Raw genomic sequence first — 14,637 nt, 5'->3', positions numbered from 1 at the left:
ATGTTCTGTGTTTACCCTGAAGTTTGTATAAGACATCTCAATTAAAATAGTCCATTTTCTGCTGATAGCATCTTATATTCATTTACCTATACAAGTGCCATCCTTTTCCTCTTCCCCTATAAAATTTGTTTTTCTTGTCTTAAATTACCCCTTTTTATGTTGTGAGTTGTTATCAAACTAAGAGAGCTATATTTGTTTTTCTGCTTTATTTTTTTCTCCCTTTAGATTTTATACTATTTATTAATAAAGTGTTTAAAAATCTGTTCTGACAGAGAGTTGCAGTTTTCCAGTTCTGTCTTTTTATTACTTTGCTCAAAGCTTTTTGTATTTTTGCCATTATTTTTTCTGGTTGAAGAGCTCCTTTCAACATGTTTTGTAAGGCAGGTCTAGTGTTGATGAACTCCTTCAGCTTTTGTTGGTCTGGGAAAGTCTTTGTTTCTCCTTCATATCTGAATGATAACTTTGCTGAAATAGGGTATTCATGGCTGACAGTTTTTATCTTTTAGTATTTTGAGAATGTCATTCCACTCCCTCCTGGCCTGTAGGGTTTCTGCTGAGAATCTACTGGTAGCCTAATGGGGGCTCCTTTGTAGGTCACCATCCTTTTTTCCCTGGCTGCCTTTAAAATTCTTTGTCATTGACTTTTGACAATTTTAATATTATGTCTTGGAGGAGGTCTTTTTGCATAGAGGTAATTAGATATTCTCTTAGCTTCATGGGCTTGTATATCCAGTTTCTTCCCCAGGTTTGTATTATTTCTTTAAATAATCTCTCTGCTGTCTTTTCCCTCTGTTCTCCTTCTGGGATACTCATTATCCTAATGTTGCCTGTCCTTAAAGAGTTGGAGAGCTCTTGTAGGATTTCCTCATTTTAAATATCTTCCCTTTCCTCTTCTACTTGTATCATTTCTAGATTTCTATCTTCAAGCTCACTAATTTTCTCTTGCATATGGTCTGCTCTAGTCCCAGACTAATGTATTCTTCATCTCATTTATTGAGTTCTTCAGCTCCAGAATTTCTATTTGGTTCTTTTTTAAAGTTTCAGTCTCTTCAGTAAAGTATTCCTTCTGTTCATTCATTTTATTCCTGAGCTCGTTAAACTGCCTTTCTGAGTTTTCTTTTAGCTCATTGAATTTCTTCACAACAGCTATTTTGAATTCTCTATCAGTTAAATTGGAACATTCCATAAGTTTGGTTTCTGGAGAATTGTCATTGTCTTTTTGTGGTACCGTGTCACTGTGGGCCCTCATGTTGTTGATGAAGTGTTCTTGAGCCAGTGCATTTAGTATTAAATGACAGGTTAGGAGTTAGATTCCCTCCAGTAGGTGGCACCATCACACAAGTTTTCGGTTTCTCTTCCTTGAGCTGCCTCTGGTCATATTTGAGAGTTAGCACTTTTCAGCCTCCACCTACCCTGTAATAGGTGTGGCTCCATGCCTTCTTTGTTGCTTTTTGTGCCACCAGGGTCATTGCTGCCATGCTTCTGCCAGAGCCGCTGTCGTCACCAGGATGGTTGGCTTTTTCCTTGTGTCTGGGATCCCTTGATACACAGGATCTTCTGTGGGGGAAGGGGGATGGGAGGAGGGGTCATGGGCGCCTCAGATGCTGGAGGGACAGGGTCACGGGCCCCACTGCTGCTGCTCCCCACTTGCCTGTGGTCATGGGTGCCGGGCGTGGTCAGGTGGCCACAGTGTGTGCACCACCTTCCCTGCTGCTACTGGGTTCTCTGAAGCTGTGGGCTCCGCTGCCTCAGTTGGAGGGCCAGGATTGCAGGCACAGGCTGTGAGGTTCCCTCGCCCCCACTGTGCGTTCCAGTACACCCAGCTTTGGGTGTGCAGATTTGTGGAATTCTCCAGTGCCCTATTGTGTTGGGTGGAGACACCTTTGTTGAGTTGTGGATGTTTCACTGGATGTAGATTGAAAGGGGGAGACAAAGGTAGTTTTTCCACTCTAACATGTTTCTGAAGTCTGAAAACCGTGTTCTTCAGTTTTAATATGTTTATGTGTGGATTTATTCTTATTTATCCTGCTTTGTGGCTCATTGGACTTTTTATCTGTGCATTGTTACTTTTCATTAAATCTGGCTAATTCCCAGCCATTATCTCTTCAATTATTGTCATTTCCCCATATTCATATTTATATTCCCTCTCTCTCTCTGTTTCTGCCTCTCTTTTTCTAGAACGATAATTAAAAGTATGTTAAAACCTTCTCAATTTACCTTCCATATCTTTTAACCTCTCTTCTGTATGTTACATATTTCTGTCTTCTGTGTTGCATTCTGGGTAACTTTTCCAAATCACCTTCCACTTTACTGATATACTCTTTAATTCTACCTAATCTGCTATTGAATAAACCTATTAAGTTTTGTGGTTTTTTTTTGCGGTACGCGGGCCTCTCACTGTTGTGGCCTCTCCCGTTGCGGAGCACAGGCTCCGGACGCGCAGGCTCAGCGGCCATGGCTCACGGGCCCAGCCGCTCCGCGGCATATGGGATCCTCCCGGACTGGGGCACGAACCCGTATCCCCTGCATCGGCAGGCGGACTCTCAACCACTGTGCCACCAGGGAGGCCCGAATAAACCTATTAAGTTTTTTATTTTGGTTATTATATTATTACTTTCTAAAAATTCTCTTGGTTCTTTAATTCTGCTAGATCAATTTTTAATAGATTTCAGGTCTCTGCAGAAGCTTTCAAATTTATTTTTTTTTTGTTTTTATTTTAAGCATAGTATGTTAGTTCTTTTATAATTCATCTGGAAATTCAAACATCTAAAATTTTTGAGTTTTGTATTAGTTATGTTGTTTCTCTTCCTTGTGATTCATTGTCTCTTTATATGCTTTTTATCTTTGTCTGTGTACTGCTCATTGACTTTTTTTTTTTTTTTTTTTCTTTTTGCGGTATGCGGGCCTCTCACTGTTGTGGCCTCTCCCGTTGCGGAGCACAGGCTCCGGACGCGCAGGCCCAGCGGCCATGGCTCACGGGCCCAGCCGCTCCGCGGCATATGGGATCCTCCCAGACCGGGGCACGAACCCGTATCCCCTGCATCGGCAGGCGGACTCTCAACCACTGCGCCACCAGGGAGGCCCTGCTCATTGACTTTTAAAAATTTTTGTAAAAATGGTTGAATACAGATTGAGATTACCTACCTCCAGAGAGATTTACATTCGCTTCTGCCAGGTATGTAGCAGTACGACCAGTCTGGAGCCATGTTAATTTAAATGAACAACCTGAGGATTTGTGTACCACCCAGGTGATGTGAAAATTGAGCTGCAAATCCACGTGAAGGCTAGTTTATTTCTTTTCCTCCTTATCCTGAGCATGAACCCCTAGGGACTCAGCTTAATAAAGGAAAGTCCTCCTCTCCACTCCCTACTCTGGGTGGTTACTGGCTTTGATTTCTGTCTTTTTTGACCTGTGAGACCATCAAAACCAAAGTAAAGATTTGCGTGGATTAGCACATACCCTGAAGGCAAAAATAGTTCCCACTTTCCCTTTAATTTTGGCCTGATTTGTTACACTTTTGTCAGTTCTTTGATGCTTTTGGGACATATTTTAAAAATATTTTATCTAGAATATTTAGTTTCTGTGGGAGGGTTGGTCCAATAATCTAACTCAAACATTTCCAAACATGTAAGTTTTTCATCACATTAAAATAAAATCTTTCCCATTTCCATCATTTTTCCTTTATTCTGACTTTTCTCATCCCCAAATCATAAATATCCTCAAATGTATTATTTTAGTATTTTCATGCTTTGATTTTCCCACTAAAATCTCTAGTTCATTAGGAATTCATTTTTGTATATGGTTTTTATAATTCATGTTTGAATCTGTCATCTGAATCTCATATCCTTTTTTTTTTTTTTTTTTTTTTTTTGCGGTACGCAGGCCTCTCACTGTTGTGGCCTCTCCCGTTGCGGAGCACAGGCTCCGGATGTGCAGGCCCAGCGGCCAGAGCTCATGGGCCCAGCTGCTCTGTGGCACGTGGGATCCTCCCGGACCGGGGCATGAAGCTGTGTCCCCTGCATCGCCAGGCGGACTCTCAACAACTGTGCCACCAGGGAAGCCCCCTGAATCTCATATCTTGTTTGTGTTTCAGGAACATTGGACATCCAGAGCTATTTTGCAGTTCCAGAAGTTGTGTGGTTTGAAGCCATTAGTGGGGGTAGTGGATGAATATGTAGATGGAATCCTTTACATTTTTCTGTGTGATACATCCTCACATGAAGACATCTATTTCCATCATGTCTTGAGAACAGAGGGCCATGCTATTGTATGCCGAGAAAATGTCCCTTCTAAGGTAGAGCAGTCTGGATGTATTTTGTAATGTATTTAATCTCAACAGTTTAAGGTATAAGAGAATTTAATACTGAAGGTTATTTGATTTATTCTTTAGTGATATCTGTGAGATTCCTGCCTTCTTAATGCAGAGTACTTTCTTAATTTTCACATGATCACAAAAAACTACATTTGGCTTATTGTCCTTTAGAATATACTTTTATTTTAAATAATTGATTGAGGATGCTGTCTTACCCCCAATTATTTAATTTTCTGAAGTTTTCTTAGAGAAGAGCAACACTCTCTTATTTTGTAATTATTGATAGCAGTGTCTACATTTTCATTAATATTGATGTTGATAATTTTTGTGGCTAGCAAAAACTATAACTATAGAAAAAAAATCTGACTATTAAATTTTAGAAGATAATGCATTTCCACAACATTTGAAAATTATGAAGTGCTAACTTTTTCACTTTTTCTCTGAGAAACTAAATTTCCTTCGTATTTTTTTAATCCTAGGGTTTCAGAGACCTCAACCCTTTAAGTTTATACACTAAATCCAGTGCAGGGCCAGAGGACATTGTCCTGACAGAACTGCGTTATCCTTCCCAGCAGCACTATTTTAATGAAGATCGAGAGATAAGTCCACAATCAAAAGAGAGAGAATTATATACCATGGTAAGAGGTTTTTGCAAACATCATCATATTCTTTTTATTATTGTTAATACTTAATGAGTACTTACTATATGCCAAACACTATAAAAGGTACTTTAAATATATTATTTAATACTTATAAAATCCCTGTGATGTAGTGACTATAATTAACCTTATTTTACTGATGACGAACCTGAGGCATTCCTAACCTAGGAAAGTTTGGAAACTATGCAGTAATCTTAACAGTTATCTTGTCTCTCATCATTTGCTGGTTTAAACCTTTACTTCAGCCATGCTTTTCCTGTATGATTTCTCTCATACACTGAATTCCATTGTTGCCTTGCTGCAGTTGTGACCTCAACTACACTGACCCAAATGCTGTTCTTCCCTCTACACTCCTTAGATTCTGCTTGAAGTATTCTCATTTCTTACTTTCTCTGTAAACCTTGTGGCAACTCCTACCCACAGTAATAATAATATTGTGTATTATTCCATCCCACAGTACCAATAATAAAAAAATAATAACCGACACTTATTGAACTCATACTGCATGGCAGGCACCGTTCTAAGTACTTGCATGTACTAGTTAATTTAATCTTCACAACCACTTTACCAGATTAGTGCTTTAGGATCCCCATTTTAGATATAAGTAAAGTGAAGCACATTAGTAAGTAAGAAATTAAATGATTTTTCAACAAATGAGCAGATAAATAGACATGTCCTCTGAGTCTCATATTCCTCATGGCAACAAATACTGGGCTAAGAATATAGATTGGGTTCAGTTTGAGAGCCCAAAATTTATTTTTTTGGACACAGCAAAGCTTTTTTCTTTGAATAAAATACGAAAATATTATTTTGTGTAAGTATGTTTTATATACCTGAATTTTTAAATTATAGGGATGATGTTATTTTTTTAGTGGACTTTTACTATTAGAAAAGATAAAAAGGAAAGGCTACTTCGCTGTACACCTGAAACTAACAAAACATTGTAAATCAACTATATTTCAGTAAAAAAATTTTTTTAAAGGCCATTTGACTACAGAGAGATTAACCTACTCTGAAAAATATGTGTGAATGTTTACTGCTGCATGTTTAAAATGATGTCAACATTTTAGATTTCATTTTAGTTTAAAATTAGTGGACTTCCCTGGTGGCACAGTGGTTAGGAATCCAACTGCCAATGCAGGGGACACGGGTTCGAGCCCTGGTCCAGGAAGATCCCACATGCCACAGAGCAACTAAGCCCATGCGCCACAACTACTGAGCCTGCACTCTAGAGCCCACGAGCCATAGCTACTGAGCCCATGCGCCTGGAGCCCGTGCTCCACAACAAGAGAAGCCACCGCAACGAGGAGCCCACACACTGCTACGAACGGTAGCCCCCACTCGCCGCAACTAGAGAAAGCCCATGCACAGCAGCGAAGACCCAATGAAGCCAAAAATAAATAAATAAATTTATTTTAAAAAATAAAATAAAATTAGTTAAAATTAATTGGGCTTGTTTGGCTTTCTGAAACCTGAATTTTTGCTAGTTGTTATTACTTGATTAGAACAGTTATATTTCCTGATTCTTAAATAGTGAGTTGAATTCAACCTTAAAAGTTTTTAGAATATCTTATCATCACTGTGTTGATGTGTTTAAATAATCATAGTTCAGTCCTGAAAATGAAATAAGGCCATCTTTTCTGCAAAAAAGATAAGGTCCAAAGCTCCTCTATCCTATCCCAGCCTATATTTTAACATATCAAGACTCCCATATGCTACACACACAGATACACACACATACACTTACCTCTATACACCGAGTTCCCTGTAATTCCTACTCTTCTTTTAGGCATCCTAACAATTTGTGTTATCTCCTTTATTACATATTCTCAGACATCCTCCTTCCCCAGTGATATTTTGGTCATATCTCTGTGTTGGCTCTACACTGAAGGTTGTGCTGTGATTATCTGATTGTGTGTCTTCATGCTATATTTTGAGTTCCTTTAGAGCTGGGACCTGTTGCATTCATCTTTATATCCACAGAGCTACCCTGTACACATTATGTAATCTGTACTCCATAAATGTTTTTCGGCCTGAACTAGTTTAGTAGGATGGGAAGACCTAGGGTCGTGCATAAAGTTAGAAAATAATATGGCATATGCATGAACCATAGCAAAAAATTCCCCTCAGAATTTATAGGCAAGTAGATTTTGGAAATAGTATAGAAAATAAAATAATTTCTCTTTCATATCTACTAGCGAGATATTAATGATGAAAAGGCTTTCAGTCACCTTAAGTCAGTCACCTCAAAGGAGCCGTTAAAGGATTCTGAATTCAGTTCTTTGAAAACCCAAGAGAAGAGCTGTGAAGACTATCCAAAGTGTTCCATCTCCGAGCTAAAAGATCTGAAGGAAGAAAATGAGGTAGGAGAAGGGAAGACAGTTTTTTTTAATGTAATTAATGTAATATAATTAATTCATAAGTGAAGGGTACTGGAATAACATAGCTCTTTAAACCCTACTGCTCCAGTGCCATCAGAGCATCTCCCACAGATGAATTACAAATTCTTCAACAGTCACCAAGACCAAAGTTGCAGCAATATAGCCTTGATCACAAAAAAAGAAACACCATTATTTAACTTTGATGTGTTTTACTATCCCATAGCTCTGGACAGTCTTCAAGAATTATGCAGTGAATGGAAACTAGTATTGAGAAATGGTATTAAGAAAACCCATCAGGAAAAATGTTGACAACTTTTTTGAAGGATATACTTTATTTTTATTTTAATCAAATGTTTATGTATTCACAGCTTTAAAAAAAACAAACAAATGTTTGGGTACACACAGCTTAGAGTTCCCTATAACCCCTTCCCCTACATTTCCTATTTCACCGAGCAACCATTTTCATCTCTTTTAGCTGCTTTTTTTGGAATTTACCTCGATTTCTTTCATTAAATAGCATGCTTATGTTATTTCCTGATTCTTCAGTTTTAAGTATGTATACCCTTCTTACTACTAGACATGAGGGTTTAGTTCTCTTTCATCCCTTCTCCCCCACCACAGACAAAAATATCCTTTCTGTTCCCCCACCATCATCTTACTAATATAGTTATATCAAGCTTTCCATTAGATCACCATTCAATATTTTATTGCTATGACTCTGTAAGTGCTATTTACAGCCAAGTAGTATGTTACGGCAAGCTTTCCTTTCCTGCATAACTTTTATTTTCTCTGGTGTTAATATTTCTTTCTCTTTAAATCAACATACAGTACACAATTGACTTTGTATTCAGAGTACTGTCCTATCGATACACATATACATTTATGTAACCACCCCCACAATCAGGATGCAGAACGCTTCCATCATCTGAAAAAGCTCCCTGGTGCTACCCCTTTATAATTACATCTCCCCAAATCCCTAACCCCCTAGGAACCATTTATGTTTTCTGTCACTGTAGTTTTACCTTTTCAGAACTATCATATAAGTGGAATCATACGGTATGTAACTTCCCAATAGGGGTTTCTTTGATTCAGCATAGTACCTTCATCCAAATTGTTGCATGTGTCAATAGTTCATTTCTTTTGATGATGCATAGTATTTTATTGTATGGATGTACCACAGTTTGTATATCCATTCATGCATTGAAGGACATTTTGGTTATTTCAGGTTTTGGTAATTATGAATAGAGCTTCTATAAATATTTGTGTACAGGTTTTTTTATAAACATCAGGAGTAGGATTGCTGGTTTATGTGGTCAAATTGTTTTCCAGACTGGGTATACCATTTTGCATTCCTACCAGCAGTGTGTGAGTTCCAGTTGCTCCATATCTTATCAACACTTGATATTGTCAGTAATTTTTATTTTTAGCCATTCTCATAGGTATGTAGTAGTATCCCAGTGTGGTTTTACTCTGCATTTCCCTAATGACTATGATGCTGACCATCTTATCAAGTGCTTATTTGCCATCCACATGTATTTCTTGGTGAAATGCCTATTAAAGTCTTTTGCCCATTTTTTGATTGTTTTTTTTTCTTTCTTACTGTTGGGTTTTTGTTCTGGATATGTTCTGGATAGCCCTTTGTCAGTTTTGCGATTTTCAAATATTTTCTGCCACTTGTAGCTTCAGTCTCTTAATGGTGTCTTTCATACAGGAAAGGTTTTTAATTTTGAGAAAGTTCAGTTTATCAGGTTTTTTTCTTTTATGTACAGTGTTTTCAGTGTCAAGACATCTTGACTTAATTTTACTATAAGGTGTGAGATTTAGGTTAAGTTTCATTTTATTGCATACGGATGTCCAATTGTTCTAGTGCTATTTGTTGAGAAGACTGTGCTTTCTCCATTGAATTGTCTTTGTAGACCTTCCAAAAATCAAATGTCCATATTTGTGTGAGACTATTCCTAGACTTTATTTTGCTCCATTGATCTGTCTATTCCTTTGCCAGTAGCATACAGTCTTGATTACTGTAGATTTATACCTCTTAAAATTAGGTAGTATGATTCCTCCTACTTTACTCTTTTGCACAATTATTTTTAATATTATGGTTCCTTTTCCTTTCCATTTAAATTTTAGAATCAACTTATCTGTATCTGCGATTCTTATTGGAATTTCATTAAATCTGTAGATAAATTTGAGGAGAATTAACATCTTTAATCTGTGGACACAGTATATATATTTATTTAGGTTTTCTTTTATTCCTTCATCAAGGTGTTGTAGTTTTTAATACACAGAACATGTTTTGTTATCTTCAGGTATTTAAAGCTAACAAAGATTAAGCTAACTTAGGTAATACTTATCTAATTATTTAATTTACTTTGGGAGAAATTATAAATGATATCTTTTTATTTCAGTTTCTATATTTTCATTGTTAGTATGTAGAAATTGATTTTTGTGTTTTAACCTTGTATGGTGTGAACTAGCTAAATTCATTTATTAGTTCTAGGAGGTGTTTTGTAGATTTCTTTGGGATTTTCTACATAGAAAATAGTGTTGTCTGCTAATTGGGACAGCTTTATTTTTTCCTTTCCAATCTGTGTGTCTTTATCTTCCTTCCTGCCTTATTATTGCACTGGCTAGAATTTCAGACACGATGTTGAACAGGAGTTGTGAGAGAGGATGTCTTTGTTATCCTGATGAAAAGTTTTATCATGCATGCATGGATGTGAATTTTGTTAAATGATTTTTTTGCATATATTGATATCATGTTTTCTCCTTTATTGTATTAATATAGTATATTACATTAATTGATCTTTAAATATTGGATTAAACTGGCTTTCCTGGGATAAACCCCATTTGGTCATCGTGTATTATTCTTTTTATACACTATGGATTCCATTTGCTAATGTTTTGTTGAATATTGTTATGTCTATTTCCATGAAGGATATTGGTCTGTAGTTTTCTTGTACTATCTTTGTATGGTTTTAGTACCAGGGTAATGCTGGCCTCATAAAATGAGTCTAGAGGCATTTCTTCCTTTTCTGTTTTCTGGAAAAGATAATGTTGAATTAGTTTTATTTCTTTTTTATTTTTTAATTGACATTTTTATTGTGGTAACTAAAAGATTCATGTGCGGCTATAAGGAATAATACAGATAGATCTCATGTAATCTTTACCCACTTCCCCCAGTGGTCACATTTTACAAAATTGTAGTACAGTGTCACAATCAGGATATTGACATTGATACAATCCACCAATCTTGTTCAGATTTCTCCAGTTTTACTTGTACTTATTTGTGTGTGTGTGTGTATTTAGTTCTCTACAGTATTAACACATGCAGGTTCATGTATGCAACAGCACAGTCAAGATACTGATAATTCTGTCATCACGAGGGTCCCTGTGTTGCCCCTTTTATATCCATCCACCCACTCCCTCCCACCACCCCTCTCCCCACTAATTGGTTCTCCATTTATAAAATTTTGTCATTTAAAAAGGCTATGTAAAATCATATAGTATGTAACCCTTTGAAATTGGCTATTTTCACTCAGTATAATTCAAGTAATTGCATGTATCAATAGTTAGATCTTTTCATTGTTGAGTAGTATTCCATGGCATGTATGTGTCATAGTTTGCTTCATCATTGACCTGTTGAAGGACATTTGGGCTATTTCTAGTTTTTAGCTATTACAGATGAAGCTGCTATGAATGTCTGTACACAGGTTGTTATGTGAACATAAGTTCTTGGAATAAATATCCAGGAGTGCAATTGTTGAGTTGTATGGTAATTACAAGTTTAGTTCTTCATCAGTGATATTGGCCTGTAATTTTCTTTTTTTGTGGTGTCTTTGTCTGGTTTTGGTATCAGGGTGATGCTGACCTCATAGAATTAGTTCAGAAGCATTCCTTCCTCTTCAATTTTTTGGAATAATTTGAGAAGGATAGGTTTTAATTCTTCTTTAAATGTTTGGTAAAATTCACCTGTGAAGCCATCTGGTCCTGGACTTTTATTTGTTGGGAGTTTTTTATAAATTACCGAGTCAATTTCATTACTAGTAATAGGTCTGTTGAGATTTTCTATTTCTTCCTGATTCAGTCTTAGAAGATTGCATGTTTCTAGGAATTTATCCATTTCTTCTTGGTTGTCCAATTTGTTGGTGTATAATTGTTCTTAGTAGTCTTGTATGATTGTATTTCTGGGGTATCAGTTGTAACTTCTCCTCTTTCATTTCTGATTCTATTTATTTGGGCCCACTCTTTTTCTTGATGAGTCTGGCTAAAGGTTTATCAATTTTGTTTATCTTTTCAAAGAACCAGCTCTTAGTTTCATTGATCTTTTCTATTGTTGTTTTAGTCTCTCTTTCATTTATTTCTACAATATTTTTATCTTTATTATTTCCTTCCTTCTACTAACTTTGGGTTTTGTTTGTTTCTCTTTTTCTAGTTCCTGTGGATATAAGGTTAGATTGTATATTCGAGATTTTTCTTGTTTCCTTGTTTTCTTGTTTGTAGCTTGTATTGTTATAAACTTCCGTCTTAGAACTGCTTTTGCTGCATCCCATAGATTTTTTAGATCATTGTGTTTCCATTTTCATTTGTCTCCAGGTATTTTTAAAAGTTCCTCTTTGATTTCTTCAGTGACCCATTTTTGATTAGTAGCATATTGTTTAGCCTCCATGTGTTGGTGGTTTTTTTGCAGCTTTTTCTTGTAGTTGACTTCCATAGTCTCGTACCATTGTGGTCAGAGAATGCTTAATATGATGTCAGTCTTCTTAAATTTATTGAGACTTGTTTTGTGGCCTAGCATGTGATCCATCCTGCAGAATGTTCCATGTACACATACAAAGAATGTGATTTTGCTGCTTTTGGATGGAATATTCTATATATCTCTATTAAGTCCAATTGGTCTGTGTCATCTAAGGCCAGTGTTTCCTTATTAATTTTTCTATCTGGATGATCTGTCCATTGATGTAAGTGGAGTGTTAAAGTCCCCTACTATTATTGTTTATAATAAAATCCATTATGTTTATTACCATTTGCTTTAGGTATATATGTGCTCCAGTGTTGGGTGTGTATATACTTACAATTGTAACATCTTCTTGTTAGATTAATCTCTTATCATTATGTAATATCCTTCTTTGTCTCTTGTTACAGTCTTTGTTTTAAGTCTGTTTTGTCTGATATAAGTATTGCTAACCTAGCTTTCTTTTCATTTCCATTTGCATGGAATATCTTTTTTCCATCCCCTCCCTTTCAGTCTGTGTGTGTCTTTAGATCTGATGTGAGTCTCTTGTAGGCAGCATTTAGATGGGTCTTTTTTTTTTTTTTAAATCCATTCAGCCAATCTGGGTCTTTTGATTGGAGCATTTAGTCCATTTACATTTAAAGCGGTTACTGATAGATATATACTTATTGCCATTTTGTTGATTGGTTCTGGTAGTTCTTTTTGTTCCTTTCCTCTTTTGCTCATTTTCCTTGTGATTTGATGACTATCTTTAGTGTTATGTTTGGATTTCTTTCTCTTTGTGTATATCTATTATAGAGTTTTGGTTTGGGGTTACCATGAGGTTTATATATAACTAACTCTCCCCCTTTTCCTCCCTCCCTCTCCCTCTCTTTCTCTCTGTATGTGTGTGTGTGTATATATATATATATATACACACACACATATATGTAAAGTTTTAAAGGCATATATATATAGTTATTTTAAGTTGCTGATCTCAAGTTCAAACACACTGTAACAACCCTGCAGTTTTACTCCCTCCCCCACCTCACATATAGTGTTTTTTTGACATCATATTTTACATCTTTCTGTTTTATGTATCTCTTAACTACTTATTGTGGTTATAGATTATTTTACTACTTTTATCTTTTAACCTTCCTATTAGCTTTATAAGTAGCTGATCTACTACCTTTACTGTATGTTTGCTTTTACCAATGAGATTTTCCTTTTATAATTTTTATATGTCTAGTTGTGGTCTTTTCTGCTTAGAGAAGTCCCTTTAACATTTCTTGTAAAACTGATGCTGAACTCTTTTGGCTTTTGCTTGTCTTTAAAACTCTTTATCTCTCCTTCAAATCTGAATTATAGCCTTACTGGATAGAGTATTCTTGGTTGAAGACATACATCATGCCACTCCCTTCTGGCCTGCAAAGTTTCTGCTGAGAAGTCAGCTGATAGTCTTATGGGAGTTCTCTTATATATAACTAGTTGCTTTTCTCTCTCTGCTTTTAAGGTTCTCTCTTTATCTTTAATTTCTATCATTTTAAATATAATGTGTCTTGGTGTGGACCTCTAGGTTCATCTTGTTTGGGACTCTTTGTGGTTCCTGGACCTGGATATCTGTGTCCTTTCCCAAATTAGGGAAGTTTTCAGCTATTTACATCTTCAGGTAAGTTCTCTGCCCCTTTCTCTCTCTTTCTTCTCTTTCCAGGACCCCTGTATAATGTGAATGTTAGCATGCTTGATGTCCCAGAGGCCTCTTATTAAACTATCCTCATTTTAAAAAATTATTTTTTCTGTTCAGTTTGGGTAATTTCCACTACTCTGTCTTCCAGTTTTCTGATATGTTCCTCTGTACCATATAATCTACCGTTGATATTTTAGTGCATTTTTTATTTCCGTTATTGTATTCTTCAGCTCTGTTTGGGTCTTCTATATATTTTATAATTCTTTGTTAAACTTCTCACTGTGTTCATCCATTCTTCTTCTGCATTTGTTGAGCATACTTATGATCATTACCTTAAACTCTTTATTAGGTAAATTGCTTATATCCACTTAGTTCCTTTCCTAGGGTTTTGTCTTACTCCTTCATGTGGAACATATTCCTCTTTTTCATTTTGCCTAGTTCTCTGTGTTTAGATCTACATATTGGGTTAGTTTGTTCCATATCCTGCTCTTGGAAAGTGGCCTTATATAGGAGACGTCATGTGGGGCCCAGCAGCACACTCCCCTTTGGTCACCAGAGCTATATTCTATAGGGATGCCCCCATGTGGGCTGCATGGGCCCTTCTCTAGTGACTGGGCCCACTACTGTGGGTGCACTGGTAGTCAAGGCTGGCTCTCAGCCTGGTTGGTTGCCAGGCCCTGCCTTGTGTGGTGGCTTGGGCCAGGTTCTGGGTCGGCTGGTTCTGCAGTGCCAGTCTGCTGGTGGTGGAGCTGGTTTCCAGCACAGCTGGCTGCAGGGTTCTGGGTGTCCCAGGGCTGGTTCCAGCCTGCAGGTGGGAAGGGTTAGGTCCAGGCACAACAATCTGAATTTTAATTAGTATGTTTAGTCCATTCACATTTAATAA

At 36.7% G+C, this 14,637-nt stretch overlaps 1 protein-coding gene across 1 annotated transcript in view; it reads left to right on the top strand.

The window, feature by feature from the left end:
* Window positions 1-14,637, top strand: part of TDRD5 (tudor domain containing 5) — an 88,472-nt gene that overhangs the window by 60,216 nt on the left and 13,619 nt on the right. Inside the window, exons 12-14 of the mRNA XM_082614686.1 lie at window positions 4,095-4,295; window positions 4,793-4,951; window positions 7,171-7,335. Coding sequence (XP_082470812.1) covers window positions 4,095-4,295; window positions 4,793-4,951; window positions 7,171-7,335 — 525 coding nt within the window. The remainder of the gene's footprint in view (window positions 1-4,094; window positions 4,296-4,792; window positions 4,952-7,170; window positions 7,336-14,637) is intronic.

The sequence above is a fragment of the Mesoplodon mirus genome (assembly GCF_964341445.2).
Source record: "Mesoplodon mirus genome assembly, chromosome: 3".
Taxonomy (NCBI): Eukaryota; Metazoa; Chordata; class Mammalia; order Artiodactyla; family Ziphiidae; genus Mesoplodon; species Mesoplodon mirus.
The sequence above is the reverse complement of the archived record's forward strand: the minus strand, read 5'-3'. Positions and strand labels throughout refer to the sequence as shown.